Source organism: Diceros bicornis, chromosome 13 (assembly GCF_020826845.1).
Source record: "Diceros bicornis minor isolate mBicDic1 chromosome 13, mDicBic1.mat.cur, whole genome shotgun sequence".
NCBI classification, from domain to species: Eukaryota; Metazoa; Chordata; class Mammalia; order Perissodactyla; family Rhinocerotidae; genus Diceros; species Diceros bicornis.
The window spans coordinates 39584229-39607260 of NC_080752.1; the positions used below are offsets into that span (position 1 = coordinate 39584229).

General features: G+C 36.4%; 1 protein-coding gene across 2 annotated transcripts in view; it reads left to right on the plus strand.

The window, feature by feature from the left end:
• Positions 1-23032, plus strand: part of KDM1A (lysine demethylase 1A) — a 59274-nt gene that overhangs the window by 10416 nt on the left and 25826 nt on the right. The window contains exons 3-7 of one of the 2 annotated variants that reach the window (XM_058553184.1): positions 10618-10677; positions 16180-16313; positions 19014-19092; positions 19729-19821; positions 21150-21256. In XM_058553184.1, the coding sequence (XP_058409167.1) occupies positions 10618-10677; positions 16180-16313; positions 19014-19092; positions 19729-19821; positions 21150-21256 (473 nt within the window). The remainder of the gene's footprint in view (positions 1-10617; positions 10678-16179; positions 16314-19013; positions 19093-19728; positions 19822-21149; positions 21257-23032) is intronic. The other variant, XM_058553185.1, reaches the window with a different exon arrangement.

Below are 23032 nucleotides of genomic sequence, written 5' to 3' on the forward strand. Positions count from 1 at the left end.
TTTCACTTGAGTTTTCATTTAAAAATTGAATGGAACCATTGCCATGTGGGCATCTTAAAATCTTGAGAGAAGATGTAGTTCTGGTTCTTTACCAAATCTGTTCTTCATCTCAGTCATTTCAGAAAATAACAAGAGATTAACTTACTCTCTTAAAATATATAAATAAGGTTTGAATACATTTTGTTCTTACCAACTTTTAAATTTGTTTAGAAAGTTTTACTTTGCTTTCCACAGTGTTAATCTTAAGAAGAATAAAATATTTTGTTAATTATGAAAGCCAAGGTATTCTGAAGTCAGTGGGTCAAACGATTTGACTGGAGAAGATTCCTCTGAGAGGAGGCCAGAAAGAAAGGTTGGAGCCTTGGTTACCAGGCTGAGGAATTTGAACTCGGTGTACTTTAAACGCTGGAGGATCTGGTCAGGGGTAGCACTGAGAATTTTTGAGTGAGGGACATACCAAAATACATGTTTTGGAAAAATCAGTCTGATGTACTCTGTAAGGGTGAACTAAAGGAGTAAAAAGGCTAAGATTGGAGAGATGATAGGCTATTTTGGTAATCAAGTTTAGTGGATTTTGGTCAATGGAAAAATGTTCTCAAAATCAAAGTTGAATTTTTATGGAAACAAGAGTTTTGAGGGTTTTTTTTTTTTTTTTTTTTTTTTTCTGTCTGTTATTGAGAAGAAGTTCTCTGTTCTGGCTTAAACATTGATTTTAGGTTTGTCAATTTTTGATGATAACTTAATGTGACATGTAGTCTTGTGGTAGTCACAGGGGTAACTAATGTATTTTTCATACTAAGTGTTGCTGCTTTTATTTAAAATCTACCTAATTTGTTTTCTTAAACATTTCCATCTATTTTTATATTTACTATACACTTCTGAATATATTTATTTTAACAAATGATGGTTTTATTGATGAAAGTGTTTTTTAGGTCATGGCAACTGAAGCTGAACAGGTTGTCTTTGGAATTGAATGTTTGGTTATTAGTAATGTCACGTAATGGTGGGAAGCGCCTATAAAATAGAGTAAAATCTTGATTGGACTTTACTGGTTTAAAATAATTGCTCCTCTGTTAAAGTAGCCTTCTATTGGGAGAAAAGGCTTTTTTCCTTTCTTGGCTCAGATGTTACCCTATGTACCTTAGATTATTCCTCAGAGAGGTTTTACTGTATTAACTGATTTGCTAAGCACTTTGCTTTTTTATTTTTATACAAAAACATGATTTTTTTTTCCTCCACTGCCTTTTAGCAGTTGAAATTTTCCAGAAAAATCTCACTATTAGTTCCTGGTTTTAAATTTTGTGTTGAATAACTGTTTCAGAACTCTAGTTTGGGAAGATGTATTTAATTTTGTGTTAGAAGTAGCTTAGTTTGTATAGCCTAAGACTTATGTAAACTTATTCTAAAATAAAATGAAATTTGAAAGGGGCTGTTAAGATGCCTTTCTCAAGACTTCTTCAAGTTAATGGATTTCTCAATAGAGACATGTTTAAGTAGTATCAGAAGAATGTTTAAATAAATAAATGTATATGTGTGTGTGTGTGTATATATATATATGCGTATGTGTCTGTATGTGTACCATTTTTTCTAGGCTCAGCGATGTGCTAATATTCCGTAATGAAGCTCAGAGGCTTTCATTAAACCATTGGTTAACTCTTCAAATCGATTTTATTAGATATAGTTATTAGATATGGCTAGCTGATCAGTGGCAGCTGTGTATTATAATCTATTTTATTGAATGCGGGAAGAATCACTTTATCTCCTTGTTTACACTCTTATAAGGAAAAGTACTTGCTATCTTCTCTATTGGGCATGGTAATTTTGGATGTGTGTGTGGTGCATGTTTGAAAGAAATATAGGCTGTTAAACGAATTACAAAAATTATTGATGTGAGAAATTGGTATGACAAAAAATTTTGTGTGGTTTTAATAATTTGGGGACCCTGTTCATGTAATAGTCATGCTGAAGGTTGAAAGTATTGAAAAAAAAATCACATAAAAGGAGATGCAACCTGAATTAATAAAAATACTAAATTATAGAGAATATACAAAATGTATGTGTATGGATGGAAAAATTTATCTTAAAATTCAGTGAAATTTGATCACAGATACTGTTATGATGAAAATATCCATATGACAAAAGATTGCTGACCAAAAATTTAATAAATTGCTTATTTGCTATAGCAAAAAATCTAAAAGACAGAATCTTTTGGACTGTGCTTTAGAACTTGGTATATTAGAATTTGACCAGAGAAGAGTTGGAGATGGATTTCCTTACTTTTTTGAAGAAGAAGAAGAAGATTGGCACTGAGCTAAGATCTGTTGCCAGTCTTCCTCCTTTTTTCTCCCCAAAGCCCCAGTAGATAGTTGTATGTTGTGGTTGTACACCCTTCTAGTTGCTGTATGTGGGACGCCGCCTCAGCATGGCTTGTTGAGTGGTGCGTAGGTCCCGGCACAGGATCCGAACCGGCAAACCCCGGACCACTGAAGCGGAGCCCGCGAACTTAACGGCTACGCCCCCCGGGCCGGCCCTTGATTTCCTTACTTTAAAAGAAAAAATCAGTGGTCCTAATATCTGTATAGTGGTCCTTATGTTTTCATAGTACTTTGTTTATAAGGTGTCTTGATCCCCGCTGTGAGGCAGTCATACTGATTGCTGTCAGTAAAAGTGTTGGGTTTGGCAGCATGGATAGTTAGTGTCAGAGTTCAGGTGAATGATTTTGTTTTTTATCGTGCTGTAACTGTTCTCAAGTGGTTTATCCCAGGCTTCTCTCTGATTTCTCTCTCCATGACAAGTGCAGTCAGAGCAGGTGTAGCTTTCAGGTTTGGTGAGGATTGACTCAGATTATAGAATTCTTTTACACAGGAAAGATCACAGAATTTTGTTATACCCCTGTACTCAGCAGGAGACCCTCTTTTGTAGATTTATTAGAAGTTGCTGGGAAATTCATTCCTGACAGAGTTGTTTATCTTGCCATTTTGGCCTGCTAGTGTCAAATAAGTGTCTGAAACCACCTGAGTTCTCCTTATGTGAAGTATGATGCCTAAATTTAGAAATAGACCTAGGATTAATTTTCTTGCCGTTTTTTTTTTTTTTTTTTTTTTTGTATAGCATCATTTCAGTGTTCTGATTTGAAACTGTGCTCCAGAATAACTTACTGGAGGGCTGGGGAAAACATGTCACAGGCTGAAAAGGTAATCTAGATCAATTCAACAAAATTTTTATATTTTGAGAGAGAACTAAAAATGGACCAAGATATATATTACTATACAGCACATGGTCCCCACTCTCAGATAATTTATAGCCTAGTATGAGACACAAATGTATACATAAATGTGTAATAGAAGGCAAAATACTCTTTTGTGTGTGTGTGTGTGTGTGTGAGGAAGATCAGCCCTGAGCTAACATCCATGCTAATCCTCCTCTTTTTGCTGAGGAAGACCGACCCTGAGCTAACATCTATTGCCAATCCTCCTCCACCCCACCCCGACAAAGCCCCAGTAGATAGTTGTACATCATAGTTGCGTATCCTTCTAGTTGCTGTATGTGGGATGCCGCCTCAGCATGGCCAGAGAAGCGGTGCGTCGGTGCGCGCCCGGGATGCCGCCAGTAGTGGAGTGCGCGCACTTAACCGCTAAGCCTCGGGGCCAGCCCAAAATACTCTTAAATATTACATTTTGTTATAAAAATTTGGAGACTTAAGAGGCAGGGAGGCAGGGAGGGAAGTAAGTCTTCCCAAATCCATCTTGGCTTACTGGAAGAGTAGAAAAAAGGTAGGAGATTGGTAGTATGGAGGGGGAAATTCTTTTAAAATAAAAGACATTTCTACACAAAATAAGATTCCCCCAAGTGTGGCAGTTCCTCATTGACTTTATTCTGTACACATTAATTGTAAAACTCCAGTGCTTGGTTCCAGGCACAGTGCTGGATTCTGAGGGTTCAAAGCTAAAGACTAGGGCCTCCTGCAAAGAATTCACAGTCCAGTTTAGGATTACAGATATTAATAATTGGCTACAGTGAAGAAACAATACCAAAATAGTGTATTCAAAGTAGGGTGAGAACTCAGAAGTTGTTTTTAAATGTTTCTCCCCAAATTGGATTTTGGAAGTTTTGCATTAAACACGAAGGAATGAAGTTGGGCTTTTATGAAGCAGTTTGAGATCCTTGATTAACTGCTCACTGCTTTTGGCTGATAAGAACCATTGACTCAGATGCTACCAGTTTGTTTGGTCTTTGAGAGAGTGAACTGCTTTTCTTAATGAATGATTTCATTTCGTTGATTATTTTATTTTTTTATTAAGGCAAAATAGTAATTTGTGTAGCCGAAGAACTTTATTTTTATAATTTCCTTGAATTCCCTTTGCTACCATCCTTTATTTGGTCTGATCATGGTATAATAAAAGAAACAGGATACTTTGTCTATGAGGATTTTCTCCTCTGCAAAATGGGGCTTGATATGAAGATTAAATGAGAAAATATGAACTCCACCTTTGTATACAAACATCTTGTATTTATTAAACACAGAGCTGCACTAGGAATAAGATGGATTGATTTTTTTTTTTTTTTCAGGAAGAAATCAGGTTAGGTTGTGGACTAGGTCGACATACATAATCTGTCGCTTTTGGAAACTGGAAAATGTTTGTGGTAGCCCATTTTCAATGAGGTATCACTTACAAAATAGGTCATTCTTTAAGCTTTTATATGTTAAACCGTAGGAGGAATGGCAAATCTTGGTACTTGCTAGTATAGATTTTCTCTCCTCAGAGAATAACATCGAAATCCATTATCAACTTATTGAGATAAAAGTTAACATTTTGCCATATTTACTGATCACAGAAATTTTAAACATTTAAAGATAGAGGTGTGTTTTTGCTTTGTTGTGTTTTGCATCTTCTGATATTTGAAGATAGAAGAGCACATATGATTAATTAATTCGTAAGAAATTATATCTTCTTCATAGCAGGGTAGACTCAAATCATATTTAAGAGGGAAGGAGTCTCTAATCATAGTCTAGGAAGGTGTAGACAGAGTTCTGAGAAACTGTTACTTGAGCAGGAAAAGGAAAGGGGTTCTCTTGTGGGGAGGTTTATTCAAGGTTATCAGTTGTGAAACGTTATAATGGTTCTTTTAATAGCAGGTCCAGAATAAAGTTCAGTATTGGCCTTTTAAAAAACAGGTGAATAACTAGAAAAGTAAACTTTGTTGTTAACTACTCAGACACACCTTAAGCTTGGTACTTGAGCAACATAACATAGCATCTGAATTGTAGACTTTGTTTGGAACATTTTAAAAAGTGAACTACAAACCAAGACTTTGTAACAAAATAAGTAAGGAAAATCCCTACTATGGAACGTGGGGGAGATAGCGTGTGAAAAAGTCAGTTCTTCCCATTGGCTTCTAAAAGCTTTGCTTTCCTCTCTAACTTTTAGAACTTTTACTTTCTGTTTTATAGGATCCCTTCTACTGAGCTTCTCATTTCTGCCTCAGCGTTTGAGTCTTCAGGTGCAGATCAGCAATGCTTCTGCTCCTCCAGTTGCACAGCAGGAAAATTCCAGGCAGGCTCATACCGCAAGCAGCACCATTTTCCTGCTTTCTAGATCTTAAGAAGGCTATCTATTTTAGTTTAGTATTTTAAACAACAGTGTAACCCTAGGATTGCTGCTGCAGTTGGAACCCACAGATTTCATTTTGGATAATTTTGTTGGAGAGTATTGATGAGTGTCAGCTGTGTTAAAATGCCTTTACTTTAACCTGTTTCACAGGAACCCCTGAGGCTTTTCCTTCAGGCTGGTTTAGTCTACCTCTGTGAGCGCAATTCGCTTTACTTTGCATTTCTTCAAACTGCCATAGATCGTTTATTCTTCTGTCAAGAATCATAGTCAAAAAGTTAGCAGGAAAGAGATGCATCAAGTGGTATGCTTGAAGGGGTTTTTAAAACTACCTCTCACTACAGAGGGGACAGGAAGGTAGCCCAAAGTCATGATGATCACCAATAACTCACTACCTTCCTCAGTTTTTAAAAAATCTTTTTTAGTCATTTGTCTGTGTTGATCAATTCCTCTTTGCAACTGTGACTTTCCTTATGATATTAATCATACATCTACAACTGCTTCAAACTCTCTGAGCCTATTACCTCCATGCTATATTAAAGTCTTTTAACCCCATTCTTACTTATGAGTTCTAGTCTTTAATTTCCAACCATCTTTAGAGTGTTTCCATTTAATTTTACTACCCATCTCCCAACCAAATTTCCCATTTTGTCCATTGCATTACCACTCTTCCTGAACTTAAGAAAAAACTTGGAGTCATCTTGAAAGTCCATAAGTTATCCCTTTTATCAAGTCTGTTGTAGTCTTGTATCTTCTGTGCACAGCCTCTTTGATTTGTTATGCCTTATGCATTTTCACTGGCACCTTTTTATTCTAGTGGATTTCACTTCACATCTAAATTATTTCAGTAGCCTTTTGATTGGATCTCCTTTATCTAGGTCGCCTTTTCCCTCTAATCCATCTGGTACGTAGTGACCAGATTAGTTTAACTAAAGTGTCACTTGTTTTGCTGCTTTCCTGCCAAAGATCCTTCAGTTCTTGCCCATTCCTTTTAAGATCCGGTTTAGGTTTTGACACTGAAGGTGGCCCTTTTTGCCTATCCTGCTTGATCTCCCACTGCTCTTTGAGACCACGTCCTTCATTAAAGCAGGGTTCTGTGTGGCTCTCTGCACGTACCATGTCTATGCTTTTCTTCTTGCTTTTGTAAATGTTCTGGACCATGCTGGTGGTTTCACTGCCTCCAGTCTATCCAAATCTCTCTGGATTTGTTCAGAAAAGCTTCCCTGTTTCCCCAAGTCTGTGTTAGCTTCTTGTTTCCTAAAAAAAAAAAGTTTCTTTCTGAATTTTTTTTCATGTTTTTCCTAATTGGATTATAAGCCCTTTGAAAATAGGGACTCACCCTATTCTGCTTTTGTCTTTGTGCTTGGCAGTTTTGGGATGGGTATTCAGTAAACGTTTAATTAGTGAGATTATTAAATAAGAAACTCAACTAGTGTGTTAATGTAGTGGAAACTTATGGTTCAAAGATGGTTTTAACTTTTGAGATGTTTTTTTCCTCCGCTAATTTGTCAGATTCAATTGAAATCAATAGCTTGGCTGTCGCTTTTATTCTCTAAATTTGGTAAAATTTTGATAAATTGATTTTCTGTTTAAAAATCTTTGCTTCCTAGAAGATTAGGACTTTCTCACAATGTTTATAAAGATTACCGGTTTGAATGTGATTCCAAGAAACTAAATAGTCAGAATGTGAATCTGTTGGTCAGTATGTTCCTGGGAACAACAAACCAAGATTCTCGCCTCCATGCCTACCAGATAAAAGTGTTTGAAAGTCATCATAGACTTCCTTTTAAGATGTTGGAAGAGTGGTCTCTCGAGAATTTGAATCAAAGTGAGAAAACATCCAGTAGTGTGACTGTAACTAAAATACTTCACTCTTCAAGAATAATTTAACAGATCTGCAGATGGTTTATTAGGGGAGAAATAAAGGGCTATTATGTAAGATAAACCAAAAAGATTTTATTTTCAATTTGGAGGATATATGCACAAATAACCTGTATTAAGGGTCTCTACTACAAACTTGAAGATTTTGTGTGTATGTGGTGGAGATGAAAACAAAAAGAAGTCTCCTGTGCAGTGGTGCCAAAATCAAGGTGATATTAAAAAGTTGCTTTTGTATATTTTTATTTTCTGTTTTGAATTTGAGCTCATTGCAGATAACAGCCGTACTTGCCTGCTGTTCCATGTCTTTGTGCCACTGTCAGAAGCAGAGTCCTAGGCCGGAAAGACCCAAAGAGCAAATGAATATGGCATTTTATATGTTCTAGTCAGAGACACTACCTGGATGGAAAGTTAGGCAAACGTTTGTCTATGTGTTTTTAAGAAAATAAGGAAGAATTGGTATAGAATACCACTAATAAAGATAATGCTGTTTCCAGCTATCTTTGGAGACATAGGCATCTTCAAAATGCTCATTGAGTGTATTGTGATTAGAGAGAAAATAGCAACCTCGTCTTTACTTCCAAACATGTTATAAACCTTCACCAAGTCAAGGAATAAATATATTGTTCCTTTACTTAACGTTAAGCACTTTTTGTTTTGTTTTCCATCATTTCTTACATGTTTATATCACCTTCTGCTTGGTTTCTCCTATTTCTCTGCTTAAGTGATACTTTGGAGTTTCTTTTTTGGCTTTCTGCCATTATGAGGGATCCCTTTGAAAAATCTTCCCAAGGTATTGAATCTTTTCCATATTTCTCCTACATGTTGTTATCAAAGAGCAGTATCTTTATAAGAATTTTGTTAGTTCCTTTTTTTGAAAGCAGAAGACAAGGAAGACTGCCCTACCTTATTGTAAAAGAGCAACCTTGTTAACCTTTTGAGCCCATAAATCAGGGGTGAGAAATCCATATTTCTATTAAGTGCTATTGACAGAAAAAAATCAGTCAAGAGCTACCTGTAGTTTAAAATAAACTAATTAGCATGTTGTATACCATGTAGTGGGAGAAGGAAAATGATAGAAATAGGAAGGATAAAATAATTCAGACTTAATAGCTAGCTTGCAAGTGTTTTTTGTTTGTTTGTTTATTTTAGAAGTGGTGAGATGCCTTCATGACAGAAGACTGTTGCTTTCATTATTTACCGAGCCAGGAACATAATTTGAGAGAGAGGAGCTATATTATTCCTAATGCCTAAATGTGATGCTTGGAAACTGTATTTATTTCATTGTTCTGAGCCCCTCTCCCCTGCCTTTTTAAATACAATTCAGGAGCTGGCCCTGTGGTGTAGTGGTTAAGTTCACACCCTCTGCTTCGGTGGCCCAGGGTTCGCAGGTGTGGATCCCGGGCGTGGACCTACACACTGTTCATCAAGCCGTGCTGTGGCAGCATCCCATATACAAAATAGAGGAAGATGGGCACAGATGTTAGCTCAGGACCAATCTTCCTCAGCAAAAAGAGGAAGAGCGGCAGTGGATGTTAGCTCATGACCAGTCTCCCTCACCAAAAAAAAAATACAATTCAATCTTCTGATCTAGCTTGGTTCTATTTGGAATCAAACAAACCAATGACAACAATTTTTTTTAACTCTGAAAGATTTTTTATGATTAAATTCAGAAGTTATTAAAAATGAACATTTTTGATTTAAACTTCAAAAGTACGATTTAAAATGTAGGGCCTGCATTTTCAAGATAAGTTTGCAGATTGCATTTCATAATTGGAGTCATCTCTTCCTAATTCTGTGCCCTGTTCCAAAGGCTGTAAATAACAAATCATATACTTTGTGCCTTGTCTGAGAAGCATAACCTTCTAGAACCTAAAGGTCCCTTTAGACAAGAGCATAATGAAATAATTTTAGAATGAGATTCTATTCTACCTTCAAAGAAGAGCATATACCTTCTAGCAAGACATTCTAATATTGTCAAAAATCATTTATATCTAAACACTTTCATATACTTAAAGATGAAGATATCATCTTAAGTCTCACAGACCTGGGAGCCTTCTTACAGTAAAGGTGCTATGTTAGTTCACTTTGCTGCTCTCTCTTAGCTCAAATGGTGGGATAATCAGTCTGCTTTCTGGTTGAGATTCTTTTGAAATAAACTGTTCAATGAAGCTTGTGCATTTTTAAATCATTGAGCAGTGGTGTTTTCATATCTTCCAAAGATCACACTGTAGTTTTCCCATAGTGTATGAGGTGGCTAGAAGCTTAAGAAGATCATAGCATCTGTCTTGGTGATAGATTTTGAAAGAGTCTGGAGGATCTATCCTGAGTTTCTCAGATTGAACTTTCAAGTTGATACTTGAGGTTAATCTATACATTAATCAATGAAGAAAATGTCTTAGCAGGCTTATTGTGTAGGTTGAGGTAGAAGCTCCCCCAAGATTTTGCCTGCACTACCTCCCCCACCCCCCGTGTGTCTGTCTATCTACAGTACTTAGCATATGACTGCAGGTCATCTTGTGGTGTTTTAAAGTTTGCTAAGGAAGCACTGGCACATTCAGATCTAGCACTGTCTAGTATGTACAGTAAATGAAACTTCTTTTGGAAGTGAATCTTTTAGTTATAGTCCTTGCTTTAAAGTCAAGGGGAGAATTTTTCTTTAAAATTATATCTTTTGCTTGTTGTCTTATACATATTCTTTTTAGATAGAAAAGTAAAGATAAAGAGATTGAGCGGATGCTGAATTGTTGCAACTCCAGATCCTGAGCTAATGTCACACCCACTCTTAGTCTAGCAATGAGTAGTAAAAGACATTTGGATCCCTTCCCCCTCCCCCATCCAACCTTGACTAGTAAATGAAACTGACAGCAAGGATTTAGATTAGAAATACTGTGTACTTTGTTCTACTACCTTTCAACAAGAATCAGCATGTAAAGTTGCAATTTCCTGACCAGAATTTGGAAGACTATGATGTGATTCTCTGGGTCTTGATTCCAGAAGAAGGAGCTCTCTGAATATGGTTTACTAGTTGGTGGTGAATTCGTGAGTCGCCAACTATTAGACCTTGATGTCCAGATATTATCTCAATTTATGGAGTAAGGTCCCTGAGTTCTCCTCTTTCCTTCCACAGGGCAAGCAGGAGGACTTCAAGACGACAGTTCTGGAGGGTATGGAGACGGCCAAGCATCAGGTGAGGGTGGCATTAGATGCTTGCCACTTAGTAGCAAGAGCCGCCAAATCAGGGATTGATGCTTGCAAGTGTTTTTGGCTGTGGTATCCACATTTTAGCCAGAAGCGCAGGGGAAATTGAACCCACAGGACAGAGCAGTATAATAAGAAAGAGTGTAGCCAGAACAAAGGCAAGCAAAACCTTTTGAAGTCCTCAGGCCGATCTCAGCCCTCCGCTCTTCTTCATGTTTTTGAGGAGATGGCGTGTACTTTTCTCCCCAGCAGCCTTTATAGTAACAGTAAACATAATATAAAACATAGATTTAGGAATTGTGGGACCTTTAAAAGGAAATACAGCTGTATACACAGAGAAGAGAAGCCATAGGCTGAAAGCCTTAAAAAAAATAGGGCGAAAAAGGCATTCTAGGACTAGTTAGAGGATTTATGCAGGCAAGTGACTCTTTAGAAATGGTTGTTACGTGGTGTTGGGTACATTTTTTTCAATTAACATTACATAGTTAATCATTTTGCAGTTTAAACAGTTTGTTTCTCACATGAATGTTAACTTTTTTAAAAAATCTGCTCAAAATACTCTTTCTTTTCAGACCAAACTATGAGATTTTTTACTTCTAGGAAAAAGTAGAGGGTTAAATGATTTATAGGGGTCCATCTGGAGCAGTTCAAGTTTGTTCCAGGAATCCAAAGGAGTATGTCTGGATTTCATCCTTTGCTTCTTAAAGGATGTTTTTGTGTGTTCCAGTGCTCAAAGCTGGTTATGTATACATTTTGATAGAATTGGAGTAGGTGTTACTTCACTTTTGTAGTTTGTCAGTTTTCGACTAAGTTTACTTTAAAATTGTCTATTGCAGTTTGTGTCTAGCAGGTCAAGGGAATATTTGTATTTTACTCTCTCAGATCAAAGATAGTTCAGTGTTAAGACAGAAATTAGTATTTAGGGGATCCAGAATGTTAGAAGTAGACTTCTTTAAACGCCATCTCAAGGATTGGAGGTTGATAATCCGTGCATGGTTATCTTAGAGGAGTTAAAAGCCTCATCCAGAGTCTCTGTCTGTGGCAGGTAAACCTTCAAGAACGCTATTCATCAAATGATGCACAATTGGATCTTCCGTGGAACTGTTGAGGATCAGGGATAGACTTTAGAGCTTTAATCTTGAAGAAATGAGTTTTCTTGTTGCTTTTTGTTTTGTTTTCACATGAATAAATTTACTCTTTTGCTTAAGTAAATAATACGTTGTATTGCTGAAAGTAAAAGCAGACTTTCATATAAAACTGTGGTGCTGCTGACTTAATATTAGTAGAACAAGAGTTTTACGTGTTTCCAGGAATGGTGGTGACTGTTCTGAGCTCTTCAAGATCTCTCTTCAGATCTTGGTCATGTTCAGAAGCATGCATTTGTGGGATGATCAATCACAGTTAGAAACATGTGCTTATAAGTGATCAAAGTTCTTCTCTTAATAAAGCCAAATGACCCTCGTGAGTATCTTGGGACCAGGATCATATCTTGACTTTTTAAAATCCACATCAAGTTGGTGTATACATCCTAAATCTTCAAAGTTAGAAGGGAACTTGAGGTCATCTTGTCTAGCTTCCTGCCTTCAAATAGATAGTATTGTATCACCCCTGTTATATGGATTAGGACCTGAAACACAAAGTTAAATGACCCGACCAGGGATACACCAGCAGTTGGAGGATGAGAACCCAGAGGTCTTGTTTCTTATACATAGACTATTCCTTACATTCTTCCCTCATAGAAGTATTTAAATGTGTGTTTACCCTAAAAGTAAAAAATCTAAAGCGTAAGAAATCATGATTTTCATTTTTTTCTTTTTCTCTCCTCTCCCCTTATTCTTTTTAAACTATTATAGGACTGGATATGGTGCATCTCTAGTTTACTAATCTTAAGTAGTCCTTTATTGTAGATCATATCAGGCTTTTGTCTTCACTCTTCAGCTAGAAATCTAGTTATAGTTAATTTATCTACTTTATGAGAGAAAAAAGGCAAGTAACTCATGGAGACCTTCTTTTCTTTTCTGTTAATTTTAATATCTTTGTTACCTTACTCTACTCAAGATGCTACCTGTATCATATCAGAATCAGGGAGGAAATGATTTCATGGAATAGACGGCCTGTATCCTCACCTCCCTCTCCTCTTTTCTGCTTCTCTGATTGATCTAACTGGAAAGGCCTAAATTATTCCTTTAAATATTTAACTACTTCTACTGTGTTTTCAAGTGTGAGCCAGTCAGACCATTAGAAAGGGCAGTTCTCCTTTAGCATGACTGCATTTTGAAAGGTGATGCTGGAATTTCCTGTGTGAAGTGGTGAGAAAGAGGAATTGAAGAGGGCAGGATTGGTATGTAGGCAGCCTTGGGGCTTTTAAAAAATTAAGATAGCATCTTTGAAACATTCTAAATTTCCAGAATACCAGATTCTCTTAAAGTATAAAACAAACACCAGAGTATAAAACTATATTTCAGAGCCAAGTGTAAATTACTTCTGAATTATATGTACTACTGGTACTTCTTTTAGTAAGGATGTCTTTAAGGTTTTTCTCTCTAAAGGAGATACTTATGAGTTAGATTATCCAGAGTGGTCTGTTAGTTCATTTTGGAAATATCCTATAAAAAGGATGTTTTGATTTAGCTTCTGAACATTTTAGGTTCCAAATTAACATTTTTTGTTTCTTTGAAAAAAGGTTAGATTTTTATCTTGTGCGCTTTTCACCTTGATTTCGTTAATGGTCTTTCTTCCTTGAAATAATTCTTCATCCCTAAAAACCAAAAGGAAGGAGATAATTACTGAGAGTTTTTAGAAATTATTTTTCATTTTAAGAATATTGATAAAGTATTTAAGAATAACTAGGGGTTTTTTTTAGGTATTATGTAGAAGATAGAGATGGAGAAGAATATTATTCCACACGTATTAATGTCTCAACTTTTGGCTTCTGGAATTCCTTTTGTTAAACTTTTGATGTTTTATTTAAAGATACTTTAAAACTGCCACATGACTTATATAAATAAAATTTCTTTTTTTTTTTTTTTTGTGTGTGTGTGACTAAGATCAGCCCTGAGCTAACATCCATGCCAATCCTCCTCTTTTTGCTGAGGAAGACTGGCCCTGGGCTAACATCTGTGCCCATCTTCCTCCACTTTATATGGGACATCGCCACAGCATGGCCTGACAAGCGGTGCATTGGTGCACGCCCGAGATCCAAACCCGGGCTGCCAGCAGTGGAGCGCGCACACTTAACTGCTACGCCACGGAGCCGGCCCTTAAAATTTCTTAATTGTTACATGTTTTGAAGATTCCCAAAGTTAGCCAACTATTTTAGAATGATTTTTGATGATAAGAACACGTGGAATGAGAAGCCAAATGTAATATAAAATTTAGTGTTTTTCTTCTACTTGGTTTTTCTGACTGTCATGGACAGTAGTATTTTGCAGTAGGATTGATCTTCAATGACCACTTATTAAACATATAGAAGATAATATAGCTAAGAAAGAAAACTATCCCTCTTTATGAGAGGGAGAAATAGAGTTTATAGAGTTCATTGGTTTTCGTGTTAATAGTATACACTCCTGAGATAAACCAAGAAGTAACCAATTAAGAGATATTTAGTCCAAATACTCAGGATTATTGTGTAGATAATTCTCCTTATAATGTGACATGTTTTGGGTCTTGGTTTTGTTTTCTATTTGTTTAGTTTATTTTGATTTGGAGCTAGGGGACTGGGAACATCAAAGCTGTATAGTTTTAGAAAATTTCACGTTACTAAGGTAACCTATACCCCTGATAGTCAGCATTTCTTCTTTTCTTGCCTTAATTTCACGCTCCACCCTCAGCAACATGGCTCTAATTGATTATTTTTTTCCTTACGGAGTAACTCTCCTGACAGTCTTTAATTTTAGGTTGCGATTCATTAAATGTGAGGATTGTTGATTCATTTAGTAACGTGAACACAGTATTCGTCCCCTCCTTGTCTACTGTGAATGGATAGATTTTTCGGCTTGTCTCCAAGAACAGTGACTCTTAATTCTTAATGTGCAGCCCATATTAGCATTAGACATTTTTGCTTGAACTCTCGTTAATCATCATTTTTTTCTCGGTAATGTTTGAATGTCTTTGTGGAAACAGCACCTCAATAGCTTAGCTATAATTTTTTTTTTTTTTTTTTTTTTAAAGATTTTATTTATTTTATTTTTTCCCCCCAAAGCCCCAGTAGATAGTTGTATGTCATAGCTGCACATCCTTCTAGTTGCTGCATGTGGGACTCAGCCTCAGGATGGACGGAGAAGTGGTGCCTCGATGCGCACCCGGGATCCGAACCCGGGCAACCAGCATCGCAGCGCGCGCACTTAACCACCAAGCCACGGGGCCGGCCCATAGCTTAGCTATAATTTTTTAAGTTACATCTTTACCTGTCTTGTTCTTTTTATTCTCCTAATCTTACTAATGCCTTTCCTTTAATTTTGCTTCCATTATCAGTGCTTCCAACTTCTTGTTTTATGTGCTTTAAAATGATTAAATATGGATATCTGGTGCCTATTTTGTTACTAATATATAATTCAATCGTATTGAATTTTAAACTCTTTAAATTGTGTCCTGATATTTTCATAAGCTGGTGGTTAGGTACATCTTTATAAGGTGATTTTAGAAGTACAAGTAAAATATATGTAAATGTATTTCTGAGGACATCGTATAAAGATATACTTAACTACCAGCTTATAAAAATATCAGTTTAATAACTAATTTTAAGAGTTTCAAAATAACATATATTTTACTTGTAGTATATAGTGTATACATATGTAGTTTATAGTATATGTAGTAACATATTTTATTTACAATATGGAGTAAAGCATTTCTAATGTTTCTGCCAGAAAATGTAAATTCCTTGCTTTTTTCTCTCATTATTGTAGTCTGCTTAGTTTCTCTCACTGCTTGCCAGCATTGAACTATGAGAACTAATGGATGGTACCATTGACCAGATCATGTATTTCATACTATTGGTTATTAAACCTTAGAGTCCTCTTCATGTTCCCTGCTGTAATCCTAAAAGAAGTCATGTGACTGTGTTTTTGTCTCCATAGCCTCTTTTACTTTCCTGTTAGTGTGTTTTCCTTTATTCCGGTTCCTTAGTTTTAAAATTTATTGTACATTATCAGTGATGGTGATTTTAATTAGAGTATCTGATATCAAAAAGTTATTTTGTGGTTGAAGAAAATATTCTAAATGGCTTGTTAAGTCTTATAAGGTATATTGTTTCACTCATCAGTAAACTGCAATTTTTGGAATGTTAAGCTCAAAAGAGTGACTAAATTTTAAGGATGTTTTAGCATTTGTGCAAATTGAAAGCCTTTTTTTTTAAAAAAGGTGAGATCAGTCTGAATGAGGCAAAGCTTTACAGAGGTTCTTTAGGCAAAAAAAAGAGTTTGAGGTGTAATCATTATGCCTGGTTTTGTATTCACTTGCACTTTTCCCAGACGTCCTTCACTTTCTTTGCTAGGTGTGGAGGGTGCAGCTTTCCAGAGTAGACTTCCTCATGACCGGATGACTTCTCAAGAAGCAGCCTGTTTTCCAGACATCATCAGTGGACCACAGCAGACCCAGAAGGTTTTTCTGTTCATTAGAAACCGCACAGTAAGTTTCCATGTCAGCTTTTTTCCACCTGGATTGGAAAAAGTGCGTATTACTTTTACAGAGAATACAGGGAAAAATAGGGAAGAATTTTAAAATTGTCTATAAAACTATTATCCAGAGATAACCATTGTTAAAAATTAGTTGTTTTTTTCCTTCAGATATTGTTAAAAGTGTATATTTAATTTTTGTTTTCACAAAATTGAGATCCTACTTCCGTGCATTTCTTTGGATCCTTTTCATTCCTCACAACCTCATAAACACAGAATAAGAATCTTTATTTAGACATTTCTTTAAAATATACTTTTAGAATCACTTGGTCGTTCCTTCCCAGGGTAAGAGAGACCCTTATTCCATTCTGCTCATCTGGTTCAACCTCCACCTCTGGCTCAGTGATTGATTTAATGTCTGCGTGAGATTTTGTCCAACAGTTGGGTCATACATTAGCTGTTGGGCATTTAAATGTCCTGTTTAATTATTTTTTGCCTTATTAAGCTCTGAACAGCTTTATACATTCTTGACTCTATCTCTGGTTATTATTTTCTTATGATAGATTTCTAGAAGGAAAACTACCTTGTCAAAAAGTATGAACCCTTTTTAAGTTGTGATCCTTGTTGTCAGATTGCTTCCCAGAGAGGCTGAACCAGTTGACACGCCTGTTGCCCTGCTCCTGTTTTTGTTATGAAAACGATAATTACTGCTGCTGTAATAGATCAAAACCATTCCATTTATTTTCCATTTCTTTGATGACTTAGACTGACTGCTTTTTCACATTTATTAGTCATTTGTATATCTTCTGTGAATTTTTCTTTTATGTCCTTTATTCATCAGAAATTCTTCGGCTGTAGAGTAGAGAAGAGCAAGGTACTATTCAGAACATATCCATTATACTCTAGGGTGATACAAAGTAGAAGAAATTTGTGTTGTCATTTCAGCTATTTTGAATATAGCTCAGAGATGTCATTTTAGCATGTCTGCTTTTTAGCCACCACTGACTTCTTTATTTTGGCTGTTAGATTGCAAAGACACTGCTAAATTTGGATTGTTAAATGTCATTTAGCTAGAATGATTGGTAGGTTATACTGGGTTTTTGTAGTACAGAATAAAGGTTCTTTTTTGTGAAGAAAAAACGGTGATTTTTTAAAAAGTGAATGGAAAGATTCTTAATGTGTATTTCTGAGGCTGATTTGTCTTATAATTGAATCAGCTTCTGTGTGTAGCATATCAATGTTTGATCTAAGTGGATTTTCTCGACAAAATTGTCGTTTTCTTTGTTTGTTTCATCTGAGGGGAGTTTTTACTTTTTACCTGAGTTTGAGTGGTGGATTTACAGTGATCTCTATTTTGTCTAATTCATTTTCTGTGACCACAAGTCCAGATTTGGGGAAGGACTGGCCCAGGTTAGGGTTGTGGTTTCTGGCTGTAAAACAGAACGTTAAGTCATTCTCTCCTGTAAGAATTGTATCAGTTCTCTCATTTTAAACTACATCTTTTGCTTCCAGATTTTAAAATCACAACTTGAGGGTTATTTGAATTAGAACCTATGACCTGAGCTTTATTTTATAGGATGGAAGGAGGAAGAAGGCTTGTACTGAGGAGTGAGGCCCTTGGGCCCAGTGTGTACTCCAGGAATTCCATTTTCCCCTGATAGTGGCCTCAGAGAAAAGTAGAGGATGCATGTGGATTTGGTCATATCTCTTTGTAATTAGGTTTATTTACACATAACCAAATTAACTCCTTCATTGAAACTTGTCTGTGGAGCAGTCATTATTAATTTTTAGCTAAGACTTAAATATGGTGGTATTTAGTTGGTCTTGCATTTTGCAGATGTATATTCAATTTGAAGAGAATTCATGTTAGAGCCCATTGTTTGTACTATAATGTTTTAATTCCTCCTCTTACTGCTTTTTCAACAGTATTTGAAATAACTGACCACTCCTATCTTAAACACACAACTCCCTTAGCTTAACACAGTTTTCTGATTTTTCTCCTGCCTCCTTGTCTTCTCTGACTGCTTTGTAGGCTTATCCTTAACAACAGGCCATTATGTGAACTGGTTGAAGTTCCTTAAGTCTCCTTAAGGTCCTCTCCTCTCTCCCCTGTTTTTTCCCCCAGGAGTCCTCTTCTACACATAGGACTTCAGTTATCACCCATAAGCAAACATCTCCAGACCTTTACTCTCCTCTGAGCCCCAGCTTATATATCTAGATGCCAATGTTCTATCTCCTTTGGGTTGTCTTGAAACTAAAGTTATTATCTCTTCTTTCAGTGACCTTTGTTTAGTGAGTGGCATACCAGCTCATTTAGTTGTGCAGGCCAAAACTTGTGGTGTTATCCTTGGCACCTCTTTTCCCACAACCTCTGCATATCTAATTGATCATTTGATTTTTGTGGATTTTATCTATTCATATCTCTGGAGTCATGTAACCCAGGTTTAAATCCTAGTTGCTCCCTACCAGCTGTATGATGTTGGCAATTTACTAGGTATTTTTCTTTTTTAGACTAAATATCTTCCAGCTTCTTCAATAATTCACTCATTTGACATGGTTTTGTGTTTTGTGAGTGTCTTTGTCAGGAGTATAACCAATGTTGCAATGAATGGAAAGCCCATACTTAGGGCCTTAGAGTTAAAAAGATATTTTAAAGTGGTCAAGTGGTATATGTTTATTTGTGTGTAATATAATTTGTATTGTTTAAATACAGTTGCAGTTGTGGTTGGACAATCCAAAGATTCAGCTGACATTTGAGGCTACTCTCCAACAGTTAGAAGCACCGTACAACAGTAAGTAGTGTGTTCAATGGGACTAGTTTTGGACAGGATTGTGAAAATTGATATTTCCTTCCAGGAGGCTCATAGTTCCTTGATAATGAATTTTTTCTTTCATATTTCCATCTTATTTCCACTTGTGCTATGCAAAAATGAGCCTTGGAGAAAAACTATTTTGCGTATTTGTAATTGTTTTTCTGGTTTTTAAATTGTGTTGACACGTGGTGAGTGGGTTCGAGAGATTGCTAATAATTTCTCCAGACCTATGTTCCAACTTTAATCCGTGGAGTACTTGTTGGCATTCAGTTGGCTGGCTCTCTGGATTTCTCATTTCCCATTTGCTACCAACAAAGTCTTGTAAAGTTTTTGCCAAAGTAAATGAGCATAATACTACTTTTAAAAGGGTTGGTTTTGTCCTTCATTTTATCTATAATGGATTGTCATTCTTAAAAGTTCCAAATTGTGTAATACGCATTTCAGACTACCTCAGACACTAATCATTCTAAGAATCACTTTTCTCAAGGAGTCGTATGACCTGCAGCTCATGGAAAAGATACATAGAATGACTTCATGATGGAGAAATAGAATTAAAGAGTTTTCTATTTAAACTGCTAAAAATATAAACATGTTTTAAATTTGTTTGTTCTGTAGGTGATACTGTGCTTGTCCACAGAGTTCACAGCTATCTAGAGCGTCACGGTCTTATCAATTTCGGCATCTATAAGAGGATAAAACCCCTCCCAAGTAAGGACCCGGCCAATGAATTTCATGGTTTTAAGTTACGATTCTAGGACTCTATTTTATTATTTATTTCCAGGAGGCTTTTGGTATTTTATTTTGATTTCTAAATCTATGTTTGGAGTCAGAATATTCCCAAGTTTATCTTCTTATAAGTCAAGTTTAAAGTAAAATCTCATTATCATTGTGCATTTCCTATAATTTCTGCTTTGATAAATACTTAGTGTAAAAGATACTGAATTTCCAATTTAAGAAAAATCAAGGGGCTGGGCCGGTGGTGTAGTGGTTAAGTTTGTGTGCTCCACTTTGGCAGCCCGGGGTTTGTGGGTTCTGATCCCGGGGGTGTACCTGCACGCCACCCAACAAGCCATGCTGTGGCAGTGTCCCACATACAAAATAGAGGAAGATTGGCACAGATGTTCACTCAGGGCCAATCTTCCTCACCAAAGAAAAAAAAAAGGAGAAGAAAAGAATAAAAAAATTTTGTTAAAAATGGAAGAAGTCAGTTATGAAAGCAGGAAGTTTGAGGTTTTCTCTCATTGACCAATTCTTTATACTGCTAAAGGTTGCATTTCTATTTTTTAAATACTATTTATTTTGAGAATTAATACATTTATTTATTTATTTATGATACATTCATTTTTGATGCTTTAATAATTCTTCAAAAAGGAATATTAAAGACTACAGGAATAGAACTTAAAGAAAATAGCTTTAAGAATAAGTAGGGGGCCGGACCCATGGTGTAGCGGTTAAGTGCGTGCGCTCCGCTGCTGGCGGCCTGGGTTTGGATCCCTGGCGCGCACCGACGCACCGCTTGTCAGGCCGTGCTGTGGCAGCATCCCACATAAAGTGGCGGAAGATGGGCACAGATGTTAGCCCAGGGCCAGTCTTCCTCAGCAAAAAGAGGAGGATTGGCATGGAGGTTAGCTCAGGGCTGATCTTCCTCACACACACACAAAAAACGAATAAGTAAGTTGGCTGCTCAAATTGTCCTAGCATAATAGTGAGGTAAATGAAGTAGATTATTCATGATAAGTTAACCAAGGGTCACAGATACTGAAGCATATGACTGAGGTAATAAGAAAGTAAATCTTAAGATAGAGGATCTCATTTATTAATTTTCAACACTGAATTAAAGTTTGTAAGTTTCGGATGTTTGCTACTTTGTATTCAGATAGTTTACATATTTTGAAAATAAGTGTCTCAATTGTTTACTTTGTAAGACGTCATGACATGCTAAGAACCTAGAGGTTTCCATGATAAGAAAATATATATATACAAACTCTTAAACCTACAACAAAATATTCTAATTTTTGTTCGTTTTTTGTTTTTAGCTAAAAAGACAGGAAAGGTAATTATTATAGGCTCTGGGGTCTCAGGCTTGGCAGCAGCTCGTCAATTACAAAGTTTCGGAATGGATGTCACACTTCTGGAAGCCAGGGTAAGAATTTTGTTTTGGGTTTAGAAGGCTGACCTAATGGAAATATGGTAAGGAAATTATCTGTTGTGGATTAAGGAATCATACAACTTGAATTAAACCAAATTGATTTGTATAATACTCAAAGTATTTTGGATAGGGTTATTTATATTGGATAAAGTGATTTTGACAGTAAAACTTAGAAAAGTGCTCAGTGAGTATTTAGAGTTTGTACATGATCTGTATAGCCCTTTGATGGATTTTTTCAGGGCATTGTTTCTTGCAGTTAACTTGCAAATTTGGGGCCTTCATGGTGATATCCTTTGCAGGAGGCAGTTATTTTTAGTGATGGAACAGAGTGAATTGTATTCCCTGTTTGATAGTAAAGGAAAAGGAGTTGCTTCTCAGGCAGCAGCTGTCTTTTAGGGCCTGATGAAACCAAGACATTGGTTCCCTTATCACTAGTCCTAGAGAGAGAAATGGAAACTGACAGACGAAAGGGGTGATGGCACAGAGTGGAAAAGGAACATCATGTTAGGATGCTACTATTCAGATTATTTTCGTGAGTAATTTTTAATATTTAATTATCTTCCAGTGGCTTAAAAGGCCTCCCTGGACTCCCAGCATTTAAAAAAAAAAAACATTTCTCTGGTAACCTAAACAATCTAAAATTTTATGAAAGCTTTCAGAATGTATTGTACAGTGCAATCCAAATTGCTTTTTATAAATTGCTTTTTTTTTTTATTTTTATTTTCTGCTGAGGAAGATTAGCCCTGAGCTAACATCTGTGCCAGTCTTCCTCTACTTTATATGTGGGTTGCTGCCACAGTGTGGCTGATGAATGGTGTAGGTCCGTGCCCGGGATCCAAACCTGCGGACCTGGGCTACTGAAGCAGAAGGTGCCAAACTTAACCACTACGCGACAGGGCCAGCCCCTATAAGTGTTAATTTTTTAAAATATTCTTTTCAGATAGAGTATAGGGAAATCAAAATTAAATAATTCCTGATATAGTCTTACTAAAAACAGTATTTTATTCATTAATTCAGAAAACATTTGTGCCTTCCATGTCCTGTTTACTAAGAATACAGTAAAGAATTATGAGATCGTTATGATTTTACCCATGTAGAGTCTTTTTTTTTTTTTTTTTTTTTATTGATGTTTTAATGGTTTCTAACATTGTGAAATTTTGGGTTGTACATTTTTGTTTGTCCATCACCCCATATATGACTCCCTTCACCCCTTGTGCCCACCCCCCACCCCCACTGCCCGGGTAACCACAGTCCAGTTTTCTCTGTCCATGTGTTGGTTTATATTCCACATATGAGTGAGATCATACAGTGTTTGTCTTTCTCTTTCTGGCTTATTTCACTTAACATAATACGCTCCAGGCCCATCCATGTTGTTGCAAATGGGACGATTTTGTCTTTTTTTATGGCTGAGTAGTATTCCATTGTATATATATACCACATTTTCTTAATCCAGTCGTCAGTCGAGGGACACTTAGGTTGCTTCCACTTCTTGGCTATGGTGAATAATGCTGCAATGAACATAGGGGTGCATAAGCCTCTTTGGATTGTTGATTTCAGGTGCGTTGGATAGATTCCCAGTAGTGGGATGGCTGGATCATAGGGCATCTCTATTTTTAATTCTTTGAGGAATCTCCATACCGTTTTCCATAGAGGCTGCACCAATTTGCATTCCCACCAGCTGTCTATGAGGGTTCCTGTTTCTCCACATCCTCTCCAACATTTGTTGTTTTTTGTCTTGGTGATTATAGCCATTCTAATGGGCGTGAGGTG